The sequence below is a fragment of the Leptonotus elevatus genome, chromosome 13, assembly GCF_054856555.1.
Source record: "Leptonotus elevatus isolate MCC_2025b chromosome 13, RoL_Lele_1.0, whole genome shotgun sequence".
In the NCBI taxonomy this organism is placed as follows: Eukaryota; Metazoa; Chordata; class Actinopteri; order Syngnathiformes; family Syngnathidae; genus Leptonotus; species Leptonotus elevatus.
The window spans coordinates 6,206,215-6,227,419 of record NC_141251.1 but is presented as its reverse complement, the minus strand read 5'-3'; the positions used below and the strand labels follow the sequence as shown (position 1 = coordinate 6,227,419).

At 44.1% G+C, this 21,205-nt stretch overlaps 1 protein-coding gene across 2 annotated transcripts in view; it reads left to right on the top strand.

Annotated features, from left to right (window-relative positions):
- The window catches only part of LOC147163603 (leucine zipper putative tumor suppressor 2 homolog), a 38,457-nt gene that overhangs the window by 14,189 nt on the left and 3,063 nt on the right, over positions 1–21,205 (top strand). The window contains exons 2-7 of one of the 2 annotated variants that reach the window (XM_086092969.1): positions 837–946; positions 15,267–15,905; positions 16,488–17,120; positions 17,254–17,376; positions 17,516–17,662; positions 20,428–20,916. In XM_086092969.1, the coding sequence (XP_085949095.1) occupies positions 15,300–15,905; positions 16,488–17,120; positions 17,254–17,376; positions 17,516–17,662; positions 20,428–20,916 (1,998 nt within the window). In that variant the 5' untranslated portion in view covers positions 837–946; positions 15,267–15,299. Of the gene's footprint in view, positions 1–836; positions 947–4,197; positions 4,442–15,266; positions 15,906–16,487; positions 17,121–17,253; positions 17,377–17,515; positions 17,663–20,427; positions 20,917–21,205 lie in introns of those variants that run through there. The other variant, XM_086092968.1, reaches the window with a different exon arrangement.

The window sequence follows — 21,205 nt, the reverse complement described above, 5'->3', positions numbered from 1 at the left end:
ACTAGGATTAATAGTCTCACTCTAATCTGCACCCGTGGGTGTTCCCCTCAGACCCTCAAGCAGGGTGGCACAAGGTTATGCGTGTTTCGCTTCAAGATTCAGTTAAAGCTATTGAGCATTTCGAATCGCTACTGCCACCTGCTGACAAAAAAATTAAACCGCACATACCTTTCTTCACATACACACCACGCACATTACGTCACATCCGCAGACAGGGCGCTGAAAATTCTAACCCGATTTCAGTCTGAAAACTATTGGCCAGAGGCTTAGCTAAGGCTAAGGTGTTAATCTATTAATTAGAAGGCATCATAAAAAGCTTACTGTAAAGTTATTTTTGGGGGGAAAAGTTCCATATTGCAGCTTTAATAAAGAATCTTTGGGAAGGGCCAGACCATCTGCCTGGCAAGCCTGACCCCCTCGCAGCAAAATCCAAGTCACATTAGTTACCTCATCAACTACACAATAACCTGGCAATCAGAAGATCAAAATTTGTCTGTGTTATTGGAAATGATGCTCAATATCAAAATGGATGGAAGGTACCTTAATCATTAGGTCCTGATTAATCAATTTCCTATCCAGTAAATCTATCCCACTGTGCTACTTGACTAATGTAGAAAAGTGTTTTTACAAAGTGACAAAAATCCATACAAATAAAATGCTTAAACCTTTGAGCTAGCAAATGACAATGAAAACGTGTAGAATAGTAAAAATCCTCTTGCAAATCTCAAGTGTCGCCAGGTGGGGGCAGTATTACCCCCTCACAATCCTCACCCCGACTCAGCATCTGAATATCTGCCAATGTTACTGAATAAAGTGTGCTTTTTGCTTATCTCCAGGCTTGTGGCTAGCCAGTGGAGGCCCAAAAATGATCTTCGTCTTGGGATGAGATCTGTCTGCCATTACCTTGTCTCCACCAAAACTGCAGGAGGAGCACTTTGGGCAACAGGTAAAGAACACACTTTGACATCATCTCCAGACTACATTAGAGGATGCTCCATATGCACTTAGTCTTAGTGTTGAAAGAAAAAAAAATAACAACACTGACACCAAAAAACACCTGAAAATTTAGGGACATTGTCCTTTTTAGGCGGAATTTGAATTTGAAGTGCACATCTTTGCAAATGTATTGTGTTAAACACCTGCTGGGACATTGAACAGTTGTACACGTGCCTTCGTAAATTTGAGACTGTCATCGTGGTTATGGTGCATTTTCGATTCATCTGATATTTCACCCCAAAGCCATATATCCATTACTTTGTGTGAGTAGTGTATTTATGGAAATTGGGGCTCTTGGCCTCTGTCTTTGAAGAGTCAGTGTCGGGGATCGGGTTTGGGTATGAATGACTCTCAGAGTACGGGGTGACTACAAGTTCAAGGGGTCAGGGAGTCACAGCTGAGCACTCGGCTGATACGAAATCATATATACTCCCTCTGTCAGCTCGCTTTTCACCTCACACCTCAGTGTCATCGCGTTTCCTCATCACAATCTACAGTTCAGAGTTTGTTTGTGTTTCAACCTCCTGCGGGCCATGCGACACTGCAGCCTGACCTTATCATGGCTGAGGTGGGGGCGGTGTTTTTGCGAGATGCGCGCTGTGATAAGCGTGTGCGGACAACAACAACACAGCAGCAGCTGTCTTTCTATCCTCCTTCCAGCATTTCTTCATCACAGGCTTCCTTGTTTCCTCTTGTCCAAACCCAGCTGTCCCCGTCCCTTACTAGACTGGAACAATTTGCAGCGCCTGTATTGACACGGTCCCTCGCATAATACAAATGGCTTACTGTCCCTAAATTTTGGGTTTGAATCCCCTCCCCACATATAGTTTTCATGAAAAGTGTGTCACATCAGGAACATTTAATTCATTTATTAAGGATTGGAGTTGACATCCCCATGTAGCTTTTTAGCACTTCTATGGCATCACAGTGATAGGGCAAACTCTCTATAAACAGTTGGTTCAAATTCATTATGATAGTCGAAGGGTTTGGATTTCTGCTACCTTGAAATGCATTAAAATAACATTAATCTGGTCTACCCACTCCAAAAATTTCTGCAGCTTTTTAAAATGTATTTTTAATTTTAAAAAAATAGCCCTGCATTGTATTTTCAACTTTTTATAGTGGTACCAAAATATATTGTGCTCCTTTCGCCTCCAGGACTGACCACCTGCGGCCCATAATTCATTGCTGTAATTGAGACGGGTGTGAGTTAGATGTATGGCCTGCCACTTTGCTAGAAATTCTGCAATGTTCCTGGTAGCAAATGTACCTGTCTACCTTAAGTTTTTTTTACTAACGTTTTTACTAGCAAGCTGGTCTCGGATAAAAAAAATAAAATAAAAAATAGCAGACCAATGGGCTGTTATGTATGTTTTCTCACAAAATGTACACTTTTATTCCGAGACATATGTCAACGAAGGGTGTACAAAAGTTGCGTCGAGATTATAAAAATGTTTTTTTACTTAGGAGAACACAACTTTAGTCATGATTTTTCTCCTCTACTCGTTCAGATGCTGAAAATCAAACTTGAGCTGACATTTGCGCACGTACACACACAACACACATGCGTGCGAGGCTCAAAAGCTTTTTTGTGTTACTCTTCGTGGCAAGGTGGCCAGTGTTAAGTGCAGCAGGGGAGAGCTAAAGTGAACTTTCCTCTCACTTGTTGACCGACATGGGAATCATGGGGAGTACATGTAAAGTTTAAGTAAAAAGTTGAAGTGGGGGGAAAAAACCCCACATACACACACACACACACACACACACACGCACACACGTCTAATCTTGTCCAGCATTACTCAGCTCTTACTGGTTGTCCACTTTGGCACGCAGTAAGAGTCCGCAGCGTGCGTGCGATCTGTAAATAACTTGATGCTGAAACAGTTGGTGCATTAATCACGTGCATTAGCAGGAGTCAACCTCATTTCAGCATCCCAACGGGTGGATCAGGTTGCAAAAAGCCTTGACGTGAGCTTCTCTTCTCTGCAGCTGCATAGAAAGACGTTTGAGCATTCATTCAATATTCTACCTTGATACCTGCTTGAGGTCCATGTACTAGTACGCTCTCTGTCATCACTAGTAAGCCAGTTTGACGCACTGATACAATAACTGTTTCTTGCTAATAAAAATGTTTCCACAACTAATGCTACTTTAACACTAGACGTAGTAAATTAAGCCTCCTAGTCAGTTACTGTGCTGCTCTAGTAACACCACTAGGCAGAATTATTAGGCATGTGTCACACACTAGTAGCTTCCTGGACACATTAGTGGCATGCGCTTGTCTTACTACAATAGTATGCCATAGTTGACTTGGATGTTGAATAAATGCTCAAATCGTTTTTTAGGAAATCCTGTTTTAGCAGTTATTCGTTCTCAAGGATATAAATCTTAAGGTCCATGTAGTAGTATACGCTTTGTCCTCACTAGTAACACAGTTCAACGGAATTTTAGTACAACTGCATCTTACTAGTAAAAAGAAATCCACTACTTTACTGTATTTCTGCATGCTCGTAGTAGTAGGACAACTTTGGTAAACTTGTAGGACAACTATGTTACTAGTGAAACAAAAGTACTAGTGGGCATTTTGGTGCTTCTAGTGCATGACGTGCTATTAGTTGGGCCTAGTTGTGTTATTAGTGCAGCATAGTAGGTTTAATTGTACTAGTCTGGCACAAGTAGTAAAAATTATAATGAGAGTCAGTTGATTTACTAGTGAGGCATCTCAGTCAACTAGTACATTGACCTTAATCCAGATCTCAAGGATATTATTGAATGCTCAAAATGGCTTTCCATATGACAAATTTCTATCAGTGACTACAATCTACTTACTAATGAACGTCCTCTGTCACCTCTGGGCGGATGATCAAACGTTATGTAATATGTCACGCCCTCACCCTATTATTGTTAATAATTTTTCCACAGAGTGTCAGATGCTGATGATTGGATGGAAAAGGGGGGGCGTTGCCTCGCCTGTACTTATGCGCAGCCTCCAAAATAAATAAATAAATCAATAAGACATAATCCTATGCAGGAGTTGGCAGAAAGAGAGGTAGGTCCAAAAAAAGAGAATGGAAGTTGGAGGTGGGTGGGGGGATTAAAGATGGAAACAAGAGGAAAGGGGTGGGGGGTGTAGACAAAAGTGAGGGAGGAGTGGAGTGGAGGGATGGGAGGGGGGGGATGTTGTAGGCGGTGCTAATGCAGGCAAGCGGGGAGGGAGCGCAGAGAAGAGTGCGAGGAGGACAGGAGAGGAAAAGAAAAGGGGGGCGTCCGTTTTGAAAAGTGTCAGGATATGAAGAAGTGTCGGAGCGATGCAGAGGCGAGGGCGGCGCCGCCGGGAAAACGTTAAGACCGCAACACCGGCGGCCACCGGACTGATTTTCACTTAGTTTTCCCCCAAAACGAGCAGAGACCCAAGTGGAGGCAGAGATGCAGGGCTCGCACCGGGGTGAGTGTTTGCATAATGGAACGGCATTTTTGTTTGTGTGTCTTGCAAATGCTCCAAAGTCACCATCCTGCCGTTTGGCCTCATTTGCATGAAGGCAAAGTTTCCTGGAGGAAACTTTTGTGTTGATGCGAGGGCCACAAATGGAGGCTAGACACAAAAAGTTGCTTGGCAGGAGCACTCCCAAATTCCTAATGGACTTAACGGCACGGGAAGCTGAAATCAGATTTCATCTCGGGCATTAAATAATGAATGCTGGAAAGTGGAAGCAGCAGCTGGATGCTTGGGTCAGCTGTCCACACGCAAACTTTTCATTGAAGGGGACGTTTGATCTCAAAACGCATGAAAGCGGTGACATTTTGGCCTGAAATGGTAACGAATTCAAACATTAGAACATTTTGTACACCGCCTTTATGTAATTTCACAACCTTTATTGTGTAAGGCACATACAATTGAATTATTCTGCCTGTCGCTATTTGTTGCTAGCATGAATAGATAAACAAAAATACATTCGTAACTAAATAATACTTTTCGGATCAATTAAAGTGGTTATTTAAAAGTCTACACACCCCAGGTTTTTGTGAAAAAATTACACCAAGATAAATCATTTCAAAACTTTTACACCATTAGTGTGATCCTGTCAAACTGAATTGGGGGGGAAAAAAAGGAAATGAAAAGCCTACTAGAACAGCTATACTTAAATGTTGGGTTAATCAGAGCAACTTCAAATGGTGGCTAGTGTGTGCTGACTCCCTTTTAACATTTGTTTGAAGATGAATGGTTAATTCTGAACAGCCATATCCCCAGTTTGGAACTAAGTGACTGTAACTGAATAAACTAACTGCGACCCAGTTAAAAGAGGGTGTGCACACTCAAAGATGTATTTTTTTTATTTCGATCTGGTATATGCGCTTCCTTCCGGCACAAGTAAACGTCAGAACCCTATAGCCAGGGACTGAGATGAAGTCATCTGCATAAGGAGGTTTTTATTGTAATTAACGCTGGACAATTGTATCTTGGTCTCATTTAGTTACGAGATAGTGAGTTGTTCGTCAGGAGCTGTTATAAATGACCCAGAACGCACAAACATCACCATTAAAAGTGATGTTGTGGAATGAGGAGTTTTTCTTGTGCTGCTCATTATAGGTTGTTGAGGTGTTGATTTGAAATGTTTGCCTTGGAGGACCTAAAAAAAAGAAAAGAAAGAAAGCAGGTTTAGTTTACCCTAAGATAGTTGGCCTGTAGGAGGATGTCATTGAATCTCACACGTACCATATACTGTGTACACATAGCATTGAAGATAAGAAGGTGCCGGCTCAACACACACTTTCAGGCTTGCGGTATCAGAACTTGTTTCTTTAGGGAATTAATCACTTTGACACACTGTTCCACTCCTCCTGTGGGAGGGGGGGGGGGGTAATTACAAGACAAGACTACTCGCCGCATATTGTAAGATGCCAGCAGATATGTTTATAGACGGCAGTGCGTGCCCTCCACTCTTTATAGTAGTCATGGTGACGTGTTGACATTTTCATGTGAGCGAAGGCCGCCATTAAGTGGCCGCCGTAAACATGGCCGCCATAAATGGCCAGGTGCTGGGGCGCTGACGTAACTTTGAAATGGAAAATGGTGAGGGTGATGAGGTTTTGAATCAGAGGAAGGCGAGTTACCTCATCTCCTCTAAGCGAAACCAGTGAGGTAAACGTGTGCTGCAGGTCGCACGGAACCCTTTTGTCCCCCCCACCCTTTCTGTGCTGAGTCATATATGGACACAAACTGCACAGGTTTTAAGGTTGTTGTTTTTCACTCCAACTCCTCATCTTCTTCTTATTGTCCTCAGATCCACTTTTTCAAAAGCTCTTGTTGAGCTCAACCTCACAAGCCAGGTATTTATGTAAAGCCTAGCATGGGAGACCGAGAGCAAGCGGAGACGCCGAGAGATTAGAAGTGGGCCTGGCTTCTCTTCACTTTGCTGAATGAGACTTTTCCAAACCAGTCTACCCCCTTCCTCCTCCTCCTCTTCCATCTTTCTCCGCTTTCCCAGCGACACGCATTCAGAGCAGCGCAAACGCTTCAGTACATCGACGCATATGTTGGATATTTTCTTAGATGAGTACAAGTGAATTATACATCAAGGCTAGCCCAGTTGAACTGAGGCGTAGCTGCTTATGCAATAGCAACTCGTTTAGCACCACCGCCTCGCCAAGTAATAGCTCACTGCAATGACTTTGCTGGAAAAACAACAAAAACAGCCTGGGTGAAACCTACACGTGATAATTAAATGAGTAAAGCTGCCACAGCCCACCCCCACTTCCACTCTCACATCACAAGCCAATCTTTATGTTTGAGATAACAGGCCTTTTCTCTCTGCTCTCTGCCCTGTGTTGTGACGAAACAATGGCCCTCCGCTGTGCATACAGCCACAGGCTGCAGGGGGTGAAGGAAGGAGGGAAAACTTCTATGCATCCCCTTTTACACAGCCTGTAAAAGCTGGCTTTTTTACGTCCTAGCTGACTTTGGAAGAGAGGCAAGGGTACACCCAGGATTGGTCACCTGCAGATTGCATACTAACAACAACCATTCATGCGTACATTCACCCCTACTATGGAGGACCAAAACTGCCAAAATTTTAAATAAATAAATGATTAAATAGATAAATGACTAAAAGTGAAAATAAAAACTGATATAAAAATTTGTTTTTAAATTAAATCCAAAAAATTTATATAAATGGACATAAAAACAACTATCTATATATATATATATATATATATTTTTTTATTATTATTTTTTTTTAATATACATTTTTATTTTCACTTTTATTTAATCATTTATTTATCTTTTAATTTTGGCAGTTTTGGTCCATACTGCCAGGACGAAATATTATTCAAATGAGGGGCATCTTGGGTTTGGGCTCTGCCGTTGCAAACTGCCTTTCATTTGTCCAGTGAGTAGGTCGGCGAACAAGCACGTCTCGTCGGCTTGCATGGAGAGCTCCAGCAATGGACGACTATCTTGTCCACTGTCACCTCGACTTGTTGTCGAGCGACTCAAGTCGCAAGTTGTGGTGACAGTGGACAAGATAGTCGTCCATTGCTGGAGTTCTCCAATGCAAGCCGGTGAGACTTCCTTGTTCACCGACCCGCTCACTTGACCATTGAAAGGCAGTTTGCAATGGTCGCCCCCTCATTTGAATAACATTTCGTCCTGGCAGTATGGACCAAAACTGCCTAAATAAATAAATGACTAAATAAATAAATAAATGATTAAATAAATAAATAAATGACTTAAAGTGAAAATAAAAATGAATATACGTGTGTGTGTGTGTGTGTGTGTGAGTGAGTGTTTTTTTATTTTCATTTATATATATATTTTTTAATTTAATTAAATTTTCGAATTATATATTTTTTTAATTATCGATTTGTTTATTTTGTCATTTATTGATTTTGAATTTAGTTTTGGTCCTCCATACCTACGAACAATCAGAAGTCTTCAATGAACCTAACATGAAATTGGAAAACCCACGAAAGCACCAGAAGAACAGGCAAACTCCACTCAAGAGTCCCAGATTCAAATCCCTTACCCTAGAACTGTGAAGCAGATATGCTTACCATTTGGACACTGTACATTTATTCTCTATAGTTATTTTGTTTTAAGTCCGCCTTGAGCTGGAACTTATCCAAACAGACTTGGGCTGAAAGTCTCCATCCTTGGCTGTTGGCCAGTCAATCACAAGGCACATATAAAGACAGAAAGCCAATCACACTTGCAATCTTACCGCTACTGAGTGGGAACTGAACCCACGCTTCATGCACTGAAATTATTACAGTGAACCGCTACACCATCAGTACCTTAAAGAGACAGAGTTGACCCATCAATCTTTCGAGGTAGCTGCAAAATTCTGTAACGCCAGGACAGATGTTTGGAGTTGGAACACTTAACATTTCTTTCTCTCTCCTTGGTGTGTTGTAAGCAATCGTCGCAATCCAACAAGTATTCCCCACGTCCAACCAAATGCTGGCGCTGCGGTCCTCACAGATTTCATTATCTGATTGCAGAATGCTATGTTACAATATGAAAGTGCAAATATTGGCTGGGTTCTGTTCCAAAGGCGGATAATAAGAAGGATCCTCTTTATTGTCATAAGCAAGTGTATACATTCATGAAATTGGTTCTCTCCATTTAATGGGTTCATCAACCGTAGAAATTTGTACTGGCCCAATAAGACAGTGTCCGTAAGGTACATGATGACCCGACGCGTTGTCATGGCCCAGGGCCATTTGGCCACTGTTCTTGTCGTACCCTGTGGGGCTTCATACACTGATCTCCTTCCCCAGCCACATTCTGGGCCAGCCTGAGATACTATTACAACTCTGATGCAGCAATTTTCTGGGATCTTTCCGTTAACAAAAAGAGAGAGAGACTACTGAATTACTGGCCCTCCACTGTACATAGAGCCTGAGGCAAAGGTGGTGAAGTTTCAGATCGAAAACGTCTGCTTTCTGCAGACAGTGCACATCTAAATTTAAGTCTCAGATCAATGTCTCCTCAAAGTTAAACATCTCAAGTGGTATCATTGATTCTCGCAAACAGACAAAGTCCACTGCGTCTTTAAAAATGACACTCTTGGTATTTCCAGTGTCTGCCTGTCTGACCGCCGTCGGGTAGCTGTCAGCGTCTGGAAAAACTCCTGGAAAACACAACATGCAGCAGATCAGGAATTTCAACCATCTTCCTACTTTTTTTAACAGACAGCTACCCCTCTCTTTCCACCTGCACCAGACTGCATCTGGCCAAATGAGTCTAAGCCAATCTGCCCCAGAACTGTAACAAATAATCAGCTGGTTGTTCACAATTAAATTTGTCATCCATTACTTTCATAATCAATTTGAATTATTTCCTAGAGAAAATTGAACAGTGCTAAAAAGTGCGAAGGAAAAGTAGCTCATACTTTAATTTAGCTCATGGAGGGGCCGTTGACCAGGCTATGACCAGATGTTTTGTCTGCTCTAATGGTTTTTCCTCGACAGGCTGTGCTTGTAACCTCATTTTCTTCATCTGAGCCTCTCAACGGAGACACAGACGGGGCAAGTTGATTGAAATTGAACCCATAAATAAGCATGCGCTAGACAGTTTGTGTCCCTGGATGACCATCTCGTCTTCACGAGACTGTGTCGCCTCATGTCGTCATTGATGTCCAATGCATTCTACTTTTTGTCAGTAGCTGGCTGCTCTCGCTGTCAACCCCCTCGGAGAATTTTGGAGTGTGCCTGTAGGAGGATCTGGCTTTGGTCAGCCCACACTCGAGAGTTCTTGCATCCAAATTGAAACGATGTTTGCACTCAGCTTGGTTTGGGTAATTCCTTATCAGGTCTCCATTTGCGGGGAGTGTAGGTGGCATGGCATTAGCTGCATTAGCTAGTCCATAACTAGCGGTAAATTAAAACAGCGAGCCTGAAAGAGAAATGTGACATACTGTCCAGTTGCTGACATCTGTGAACAAACCACACAAAAACTTGGTCAGGCAATTCAGTGGCATTTTTGTACAAAAAAAACCAAATAACTTGCGTGGTTCGTGATCATACTTGACAACTGCAAGCAGGGGCAGGAATTTCAATCAACATATTTACTCTGATTCTTTTTCCTGGTAATGCCACACATGAACTAGTTCTGGTAGTGCACTGCCTCACTTGCCCCCACTTCAGAATGGCCACTGAGGCTCTCAGATCTTTACAAAATCTGTCTTTCCAACGTCTCCCATTCTGCCCGTCTTCTTTCTTCTTTCACATGAACAATGCGGGTCTCTGCTTCCTTGGTAACGCTTGCAAACAGAGAGGGGAAAAGTCCAGAACCAGCACCAAATTGACTGTAAAAGATGAGGAAAGAAGTGGACTTGCGTCTGTTGCCAATTACTACCAGTAAACTCGCTTATTCCCCCCCTTCTTCATCTGAGAGAGGCTGCTTAATCAAGTCCCAGCCGCCTGGACGCTTGATCTCACAGCTTTTGTTCGAAGTTGCAATCAAGCATGTTCCGTTGCCAAAGTAGACAAAAAGAGCTTTGGCACCCAGGCGGCTGTTTGTGATCCCAAACTGGCCCGCTGAGAGACGGAGACAGAGAGGCCATGTGGGGGAAGGTGACAGTAAGCAGCCTCTCAGACAAGACAGTCACAGTGTTGGAATGGCGGAACAATATAACCTCAAGTCTTCTGGCGACACATGAAAAGACTCCCCTCAACGTACTGTGAGCTGGAGGGATGTCTTTGTAATAGACATTTCTCGCTGGATGGCAGGCAAACAAATGCAAGCGTGATGTGGTGTGGACTGATTGCGCGTGTCGGTGGGCTTCTTGCCTGCACTAGTGGATCTTTCTTTGTTCCTATGACTCACCTACTGGCCTGTTGACTTTCTCTCAGGATTAATGGCTGCCACCCACGCTGTAAAAGTGGAATATTTCCTCCCATTTTCAATGCCCAACTCTGGCTACATTCTTTCATTACTTATCTTAACTGTTGTGGTACTGTGCACTGTTCTAAACTCTCCTGATTTGTGACCCTAGAAAGATATTTTTCTTGAATACCTCTTTCTGTGGCACCCAAACGTGTAGTCCAGCGTTTGTTCATGCAGGGACCGTGATCCGACAATATTACACTTCCCACCTGTCGCTCTCCTCGACACGCTGGCTTTGCCCATTGTTAGTCATGCTGTGCGCGTCGCTACTACAGAAGCAGATTGAAAATCTAACCACACAGCTTGGGCAAGTCGTGCGGGTGTGGAGGGGATTGGATAGACGGCTCCATTTGCGATGTCTTTTTATTGCTTGAAATTAATCACCACGCCGAAGAGATGACAAGAGCAAGCAGTGTCCTGGAGAGATGAATAGTTTGGTTCATCTTGTCTCGGTACAATTTGGAACAGTAAAATCTGATCTGGCTTGTGTTTCCACTGCTGGTTGTACATAGCAGCATGACACAGTGTGACCCGTCAATGAATAAACAAAGAGGAGTGCTCCAGTCCACAGTATACAAAAGACCACAGTGGAGGACAACAGGCAGTTTTGGTTCATTTGCATTGTTGCTGTTTGTCATAAGACAAACCTTTTGTTGTTATTGAGAAAACACTTAAGGAAGTGGCAATTCTGTTTTGACCAATCAACTGGCTGTCGAGGCCCACTCTTATGAAAGTATTCCACTGCTGTTGATTACAAACATGCCAAAAAAGACTTTAATGTCTTTCAGGTCTGTATGATTCTAGAGGGAGGGAGGGAGAGATGGGGAGAGAGACATGCATAATTTTTCCTACAGAAGCAGAACAAGTAGCAAAATACTATTAGTACACAGTACTCTATAATATTTGCAAGCAAACTCAACAACATGTTGACACACTGATGAAAAACAAACTTTGCAAGATGTCAAGGTAATTAGAGACTGGTATGTTAAATGTCCAAATGAGTTGGAAATGTAGTCTTGGTTTTGATTTATCAGACTAAATGGTTAAAAGTATAAATGCCTTACTTTCTTTATTATCTGAAAGAAGCAGATGTTTGGAAGACAGATGAGAAAAGACACATTCGGTGTTAAGCAAAAAGGGGGGTGATGGTACTATTTGTAACTGTCTCCCTTCACGATTTATGTCCCCTGCTAGGACATCATAAGGCGTCTGTGTGCTCGCCAAACAGGATTAGTGAGTTCTGCTTTTCCCAAGGCCTCTGTGGAGCCTCTCTTTAGACAACCAGGTACTGGATGGAATCCTTGTGAACTCCAAACCCCCGCCCTTTCCCCATCATGACCTCCACCCGGTTCGCCTTTGTCTCATCACCCCTGAAACCTTCATCTTTTTCTTTCGCCATCCCTCCGGAACAGCTTGGCTTGGAGGTTGCGCGTGATTGCGAGGAATGATGTGTTGCTGCGGAATAATGTGTTTCCGCTCTTGAGAATAGGCTGACGGTATTAACAGTCTTATAATAACGGGATTATTTGCCCATCAAGGACCCTGCAAGTGTGCCTTGTTATTCGAGAACTACCTGATAAGCTCTTGCTTCTGTCATCATCCTTGGCCAGTTGGTAGCACACACAACCACCTTCAAGTCGCTGTCTAAGCCTGCCTCTGAGACATTCAGCATCATTTCATAGTTTTAGAGCGTGAGGATGCAGTGTAAAGTGCCCCCGGGCTGACCCCATGATTGCTGGCTGCGGCTCGATTGGTGTTTATTTTTAAACGTCGACTCAAATGCCTAGCCGAGAGAAATATCCCGTGAAAAACTATCTGGATGATTTCAGCCTCTTAAGATGTTTTCTATTTTTAGGACTGATGACAATAGTTTTCTTCTTTCTGCCTTGTGCTGATATAGGGAACGATGCATGAACAAGGAAAGTGGAGATGGACACAGAAGTCACATTTCAACCTAATGTTATAGGAACTTTTAGTAGTTCCTGGAACTTAAATATTCTAATTATGGTCCTTCCCAACCAAGGGATTTTTACCCTGGTCACTGGTAGTGTAGTGGTTCATCTGCCTGACTTTGGTACAAGACTGTGGTTTCACTTCACATTCAGTTACAGTGTGATTAGCTGTCTGTTTCTATAGGTGCTCTGTGATTAACTGGCGGCAAGTTCAGGGTAGAGTTTGCCTTTCCCCCCCAAAATCAACTGGGATTGGCTCAAACTCATTGCAACCCTGAACGGGATAATCAGTATAAAAAAGTGGATGGAATTTTACCCAAGGAACTTTTGGTAGGATCATTGTGCTTTTTGGACCATTGGACCTATTGTCTAAATGAGGTCAGTCGTATATCAGAACTCTTCAAAGATATTTTGAAACATCCATGAATCATTCGAGCAGGGTGTGCAGCACTAAACGTATCTGATTGGATAACGTCTTGATGTTTGAGTCGTAAATGTGGTTTCAGACCAATGGACATTGCCAAAGTGCTATCCCTGACTGTCTTTTGGCCCCGATAAATGAACCCCAAACTAAATTTCTCAAAGTCCAGACACAAGATGGTTGGTCCTGCAAAGGTTTCTTGTTCTGGGGTGAAGTTCCCGTGGTCTAAATTTACTACTTTACCCATGAAGAGAAGACTTCCATCACATCAGAGGGGATATTAGCTTTTGGGGATTTATTGCCCGAGTGGCCAGAACAAAACCAGACCCTTGGCGTTCAGGGGGTCACTGGGTTAGCGCTCAGGGGGTCACACTTGACGCTCTCAGAGGATTGTTAATTCTATTATCCCTTGCCTGGGAAGTCCTCAGATGAGCGGTAGTAGGGATAAGGGGATAAAAGATAGAAGGTGGTCACGAGGTGTAGTTTTGGGTACAGAAAGCAATCACATCGCAAACCTGCCGTTAACAGTTGTGGATCACTTGCACATGTGCAGTCACAAAACCCGCCTCAGAGGAATGCAAGACACAATTGGCTGATCAATTACAAATAATTAGGCAGCCTTTTTTTCTTATCGTGGGCTGGATAGCGTGACTTCCTCACGGTCGGCAACCTTCCTGGAGTTATTTTAGTCCGTTTGCTCATTTGAAAACGACAATAGGTTGTTCAGGAAAGTATTGTTTTTGTTATTTCAATGCCTACATCTGTTGCACAGATTGTCCAAGATTCTTTATACATCTCGCCACCACCAACAACCTAAAAGTTGTCAGGGTTGGAGCGATAAGAAAATAGTTTGAGATTTGGAATGAATGCACTCACCCACAAACATTTTTGAACTGTACCTTCAACATTTCCACATTTATTTCCAGGTCCAGTGGTACCTTAAGTTATGAGTGCCTCAACTTGTAGGTTTTTCGATCTACGAGTCATCATTTGCTCGATTTTTATTTATTTTGCTTTGTGTCGCTGCTTGAGTGTCGTAAAAAAAAATTTGACTAGTAATGCTGTCATGTGGCCAAGGAGAACCACTGTCGCTAATGCTGATTTAGTTGTCAAACACATTCATGCAAAATTTATTTTCATAATTTCTTATTAAAAACATGTTTTTGGGCGGCTAGAATTGGTTAATTGCAAATGTATTTGATAAACAAATAGCATGTAAGTCCATGTAGACAATGGTAACTTTCATAATGAGTTTCATAATCATTTTCATCATGAGTAAAAAAAAAAAAAGAAGAAAAAAAAGTATTTTCCTTAAGTAAGGATAAAACATTTCATGGAGGTTTTGTAGTTTCAAGCAGCATATATCACCTGACATCTTTTTCCACTGGACCCGACTGATGTGTTCCACGGTGCCACGATGGTGTTAGTCCTGGCAGACTGTGCACACTTATATCTGCTGTGGATTATTCCGCTTGGCCAGACGGATTTAGGCTTGGCACGACAGGCTGAGGATGTGTGTTCACCCGGGCAGCCGACACTGATAATACTATCTGCAAACGGAAAGACTTAATCTGCTTCCACGCTTACAGTTTGAATGGCATCGAGTTAACATCGTTTCATCGCAATATTCTGATCCGATCAATCGGTGATGACTTTTCGGGCTCGTCTGGTTCAGACGGAGACATTCCCCAAAAAATCACACGATCGCGACTGATTTGTTGCTAAACCCAAACTCTTTCTCTCCTCCTGCCTCATTACTGCAATTGGAAATTAGCAGCAGCGTTGTTAGGGAGGTGCCTTTTGACAAATGCATGAGGCAGTAGAGATTGGATCTGTTAATAATTTGGTAGCTTTGTTGCCAAGATTTGTAATAAAACCTGATTATTGATGGCTTGACTCATAATGTAAAGTTGGCGGTCAAGAATACGCTGTTGGGTGTAAACTAAAACAATTTGATGAAACGAATATTAGAATATAGGTTGTAAATGTTTTCTCCTGTCTCCTACCACAGGGTGCGTGGTGTGGCTAACACCGTCGCGGTGCCATGGCTCTGGTTCAGGCTCTTCCTGTCACTGACCACCCCAATCCCGCTGTCGACGTCCAGCTGTGCCAGCCGCGATCCTCCTCTCACTCCCCTTCAGTCTCCTGCAGCTCGGCCACCGCTATGGGTTCCGTAAGCAGTCTGATATCGGGCCGGACGTACCAAGAGAGGCACTGCCGAGCAGCCAGCGAATTCACGGCCAAGCAGCGGCGCTCGACGCCGGCTACCAGCTGCTTCCGCCTCCAGGATAACACCCTCCGCAGCGCAAGCTCCTTGGAGCAGCTGCTGCTTATCTGCAACCAAACGCAAGAACAACACCCCCAAGTCCAGGTTCTACCTCCACCGTTGCCCACCAAGAAGCAGCCTCGGCCCGGGAACTCTGCAGCTGGTGGGGGTGCAACAACCGCCGGTGCTACGGCAAGTGGGGTTAATAATAACTTGGCATACGTGAGCAGTGAGGTGGTCGTCGGAGACTGGAATGACAACCTGGTTGTGGCGGCTGTAAGTCCCTGCAGCGACTCGGAGGACCAACGGGGCAATAGGACTCTGAATGGCAATATAGGAGGACCTCCCCCCAAACTCATCCCAGTTTCCGGACAGCTTGAGAAGGCAAGTAGTTAATTGTATTTAAAAAAAATATAAATATATTACGTACTTTTTTTTAACCTTATCTATGAATGAGCTGTAGGTTTTAAAAATCAATTGAGCAATGTCATCGTGTGTGACCTCTGACGATACACACATGAAACATTGTCTTCAATTACAGCATCTTATGAAGCAATCACGCAGATGTGTACGTTTTCATGGCGGATTACTGCCGTCGTCTGATTGCCGATTCATCACTGTCCGCTCAGAAAGACGCTTCATCACCGGCCTGACAGGATCAAATGGATCATTTGACAGTCACTCACCTTGCACGCTCATGTCGACCAATGTCACAACGCACGTTCATTCCATGAGCAGAAAAACAAGCTAGCACACACTGTGTTCCACAGGCTTTGTCTTTTAATAAGATTGTCTTTGTCTTTTTTTTCTTTTCTTTTTTTTCTCCCCTTTTGTCAGAAACAGGTATTGTTTTACTGCTAATTCCTAATTAAGAAACAGAAAAAAGCTATATATTTTTTTAACTGCTAAAAGAGAGTCTATTCTAATTCGAGCACCGCTGAACTTTTATGCTTTTGTCCTTTTCAGAACATGGAGAAAGTTCTGATCCGTCCAACAGCGTTCAAGCCCGTCGTTCCCAAGAATCGCCACTCGGTGCATTACCTGTCACCGCGACCAGGTGGCTGCAGTCTGTCGGAGAGCCAGGGCAGCCTCAACCTTCTCCTTCCGCTCGCGGCCTCCACCGGTGGCTCAAACGTGGCCGTCAGCGGCAGCTCCTCTTCGGAGGAGAAGCGCGACTCCTTCGGCGGAGGGCGCAACGCTCGCAGCAGCCAGTCTTGCTCCATGTCAGACTCCGGGAGGAACTCCCTCTCCAGCCTGCCCACCCACAGCAGCACAGGTTACAGTTTGGCCCCCAGCGAGGGCTCCAGCTCCGGGTCGGCTCACCCGGAGCCTGGGCAGGTTCTGATCAGAAACACTTCGGGCGGAATGGGGATTCACGGTCACTCGGATAGCGGACGTTCATCGTCCAGTAAGAGCACGGGGTCGCTAAGCGGGCGCGGGCAGCCCCTGTCGGACAGCGGCTCGTGCGGCCACTCCTCGCCGCCTGTGGAAGGCTACGAGGCGGTGGTGAGGGACCTGGAGGAGAAGCTGAGGGAGCGTGACATGGAGCTTCAGCATCTGCGGGAAAATCTGGACGAGAATGAAGCCGCCATCTGCCAGGTGAGACCCAAGGCAGTTGGCAACACTGACAGTTTATCACTGTTGCATACAATAAATCAATAAAATGTTTTAACCATAAAGAAAATGGACAGCATAACTTAAACCTTACGACCCGGATGCTTTGCCCTGAAAGGTGTACGAGGAGAAGCAGCGTCGCTGTGAAAGAGAGATGGAGGAGCTGAGGCAGAACTGTGCCAGCAAGATGAAGCAGGCCTCTCAGAAGGCCCAGAGGGCTCAGCAAGTTTTACAGTTACAGGTTGGCTATTTGGAATGCATTCATTTCCTTAATGTTAGATTATTTGACTGTCCCAACAGTTTCATTTGAATTTGCATCAAATTTTGCGATCTCAAGTCTGGTCTCAAGTCTGAAGCCAATAATGCTCTCATGTCCTCAGATATTTCAACTCCAGCAAGAGAAAAAGAAGCTGCAGGAGGACTTCTCGTCCCTGCTGCAGGACAGGGAAACTCTGGAGCGGAGGTGCGCCACCATCCAGCGTGAGCAGACGCAGCTTGGACCACGGCTTGAGGAGACCAAGTGGGAGGTGGGACACCTTTTTTTTGGGACATGAGTTTAAAACCCTAATCCTAGTATACAACCCTACTAAACCCCAATTTGAAACCCCTAACCCAAGTTTAAAACCCCAATTTGAAACCCCTAACCCAAGTTTAAAACCCCAATTTGAAACCCCTAACCCAAGTTTAAAACCCCAATTTAAACCCCTAACCCAAGTTTAAAACCCCAATTTGAAACCCTAACCCAAGTTTAAAACCCCAATTTGAAACCCTAACCCAAGTTTAAAACCCCAATTTGAAACCCTAACCCAAGTTTAAAACCCCAATTTGAAACCCTAACCCAAGTTTAAAACCCCAATTTGAAACCCTAACCCAAGTTTAAAACCCCAATTTGAAACCCTAACCCAAGTTTTGAAACCCCAATTTGAAACCCTAACCCAAGTTTTGAAACCCTACTTTGAAACCCTAACCCAAGTTTAAAACCCTACTTTGAAACCCTAAACCAAGTTTAAAACCCCAATTTGAAACCCTAAACCAAGTTTGAAACCTTAACCCAAGTTTAAAACCCTAAACCAAGTTTAAAACCCTAAACCAAGTTTGAAACCCTAACCCAAGTTTGAAACCCTACTTTGAAACCCTAACCCAAGTCTGAAACCCTACTTTGAAACCCTAACCCAAGTTTGAAACCCTAACCCTAGTTTGAAACCCTAGTTTGAAACCCTAGTTTGAAACCCTAGTTTGAAACCCTAGTTTGAAACCCTAACCCTAGTTTGAAACCCTAGTTTGAAACCCTAACCCTAGTTTGAAACCCTAACCCTAGTTTGAAACCCTAACCCGAGTTCGAAACCCTAACCCTAGTTTTAAACCCGAGTTCGAAACCCTAACCCTAGTTTTAAACCCGAGTTCGAAACCCTAACCCTAGTTTGAAACCCGAGTTCGAAACCCTAACCCTAGTTTGAAACCCGAGTTCGAAACCCTAACCCTAGTTTGAAACCCGAGTTCGAAACCCTAACCCTAGTTTGAAACCCGAGTTCGAAACCCTAACCCTAGTTTGAAACCCTAGTTCGAAACCATAACCCTAGTTTGAAACCCTAACCCTAAACTAGGGTTTCGAACTAGGGTTAGGGTTTCGAACTAGGGTTAGGGTTTCGAACTAGGGTTAGGGTTTCGAACTAGGGTTAGGGTTTCGAACTAGGGTTAGGGTTTCGAACTAGGGTTAGGGTTTCGAACTAGGGTTAGGGTTTCGAACTAGGGTTTCGAACTAGGGTTAGGGTTTCGAACTAGGGTTTCGAACTAGGGTTAGGGTTTCGAACTAGGGTTTCGAACTAGGGTTAGGGTTTCGAACTAGGGTTTCGAACTAGGGTTAGGGTTTCGAACTAGGGTTTCGAACTAGGGTTAGGGTTTCGAACTAGGGTTTCGAACTAGGGTTAGGGTTTCGAACTAGGGTTAGGGTTTCGAACTAGGGTTAGGGTTTCGAACTAGGGTTTCGAACTGGGGTTTCGAACTGGGGTTAGGGTTTCGAACTAGGGTTTCGAACTGGGGTTAGGGTTTCGAACTAGAGTTTCGAACTGGGGTTAGGGTTTCGAACTAGGGTTTCGAACTGGGGTTAGGGTTTCGAACTAGGGTTTCGAACTGGGGTTAGGGTTTCGAACTAGGGTTTCGAACTAGGGTTAGGGTTTCGAACTAGGGTTAGGGTTTCGAGTTAGGGTTTCGAACTAGGGTTAGGGTTTCGAACTAGGGTTAGGGTTTCGAACTAGGGTTAGGGTTTCGAACTAGGGTTAGGGTTTCGAACTAGGGTTTCGAACTAGGGTTAAGGTTTCGAACTAGGGTTAGGGTTTCGAACTAGGGTTTCGAACTAGGGTTTCGAACTAGGGTTAGGGTTTCGAACTAGGGTTTCGAACTAGGGTTAGGGTTTCGAACTAGGGTTTCGAACTAGGGTTAGGGTTTCGAACTAGGGTTTCGAACTAGGGTTAGGGTTTCGAACTAGGGTAAGGGTTTCGAACTAGGGTTTCAAACTAGGGTTTCAAACTAGGGTTAGGGTTTCAAACTAGGGTTAGGGTTTCAAACTAGGGTTTCAAACTAGGGTTAGGGTTTCAAACTTGGGTTAGGGTTTCAAAGTAGGGTTTCAAACTTGGGTTAGGGTTTCAAACTTGGGTTAGGGTTTTAAACTTGAGTTAGGGTTTCAAACTTGGTTTAGGGTTTTAAACTTGAGTTAGGGTTTCAAACTTGGTTTAGGGTTTTAAACTTGGGTTAGGGTTTCAAACTTGGTTTAGGGTTTCAAATTGGGGTTTTAAACTTGGGTTAGGGTTTCAAATTGGGGTTTTAAACTTGGGTTAGGGTTTCAAATTGGGGTTTTAAACTTGGGTTAGGGTTTCAAATTGGGGTTTTAAACTTGGGTTAGGGGTTTCAAATTGGGGTTTAGACTCACATTAGGGTTTCAAACTAGGGTCTCAAACTATGGTTAGGGTTTCAAACTAGGGTTAGGGTTTCAAACTAGGGTTAGGGTTTCAAACTAGGGTTTCAAACTAGGGTTAGGGTTTCAAACTTGGGTTTCTTTTTATGGATTGGGACGGGGATTCCAATGTCATTTGTCTTTTGTGTTGTGTTTGTGTAACAAATAAATAAAATCTGCAAACTGACGACCAATTTTTGTTGATTAAGCAGTCGGTCTCTAGTCATTAATCTCAATATATTGAAAATATAAATATATGTTGGTGAATAAAGGCAAATTGTAATGGAAAAAAAACCCGCTATCAACTAACAACAACAAATGTTATGTCGTGGGCGGCTGCAGGTGTGCCAAAAGTCAGGAGAGATCTCCCTGCTCAAGCAACAGCTGAAGGAGATCCAGTCGGAGCTGAGCCAGAAAGCTGGCGACATTGTGACGCTGAGAGCCCAGCTGAGAGAAGCCCGATCGGAGCTGCAGGCCGGCCAGGCTCGCTGCCAGGAGGCCCAGGCGGCCCTGCGCACTCGCTCCCTGGAGCTGGAGGTGTGCGAGAACGAGTTGCAGAGGAGGAAGAGCGAAGCCGAGCTGCTGCGGGAGAAGCTGGCACGTCTGGAGGACGACACGCTGCGTCGTCGCGACGCTCTGAAGGCCGGCGGTGGGAAGATCCAGTGCGTCGGCCTGCCCCTCCATCCGGGTCGGGGCCTGTCCGGGAGGGGGGGGCCCAGCCCGTGCGTGTATCGCGACGTGGAGGACGGTCACGTGAGATGGGGAGGAGAGAGCGATGAAGCCAAGGCGCTCAGGCAGAATGCAGAAACTCTGCTGGGGCTCAGACAACAGGTACGAAACGTCCCTTTAAAGCTACTTCATTAATGACGACATTAAACGCTTTTTCATCAATTGATTAATCAGTCTTGGGTGGTGTCACTCCGGGACACTCACTTTTTCTCACAGCCAAGCGATTTGATTTGTCAAATATGCTCTTCCAGTACAGACGTAGTCAAGTCCCGAGCACACTTCTTTGTACCACAGTCCCAGTTGAGTCACATGATAGAATGGAATCAAATTGATTGTAATTGCACAAGTAAAGACTACAGAACAACGAAATTCACTTCGTAGTAACAGCCTG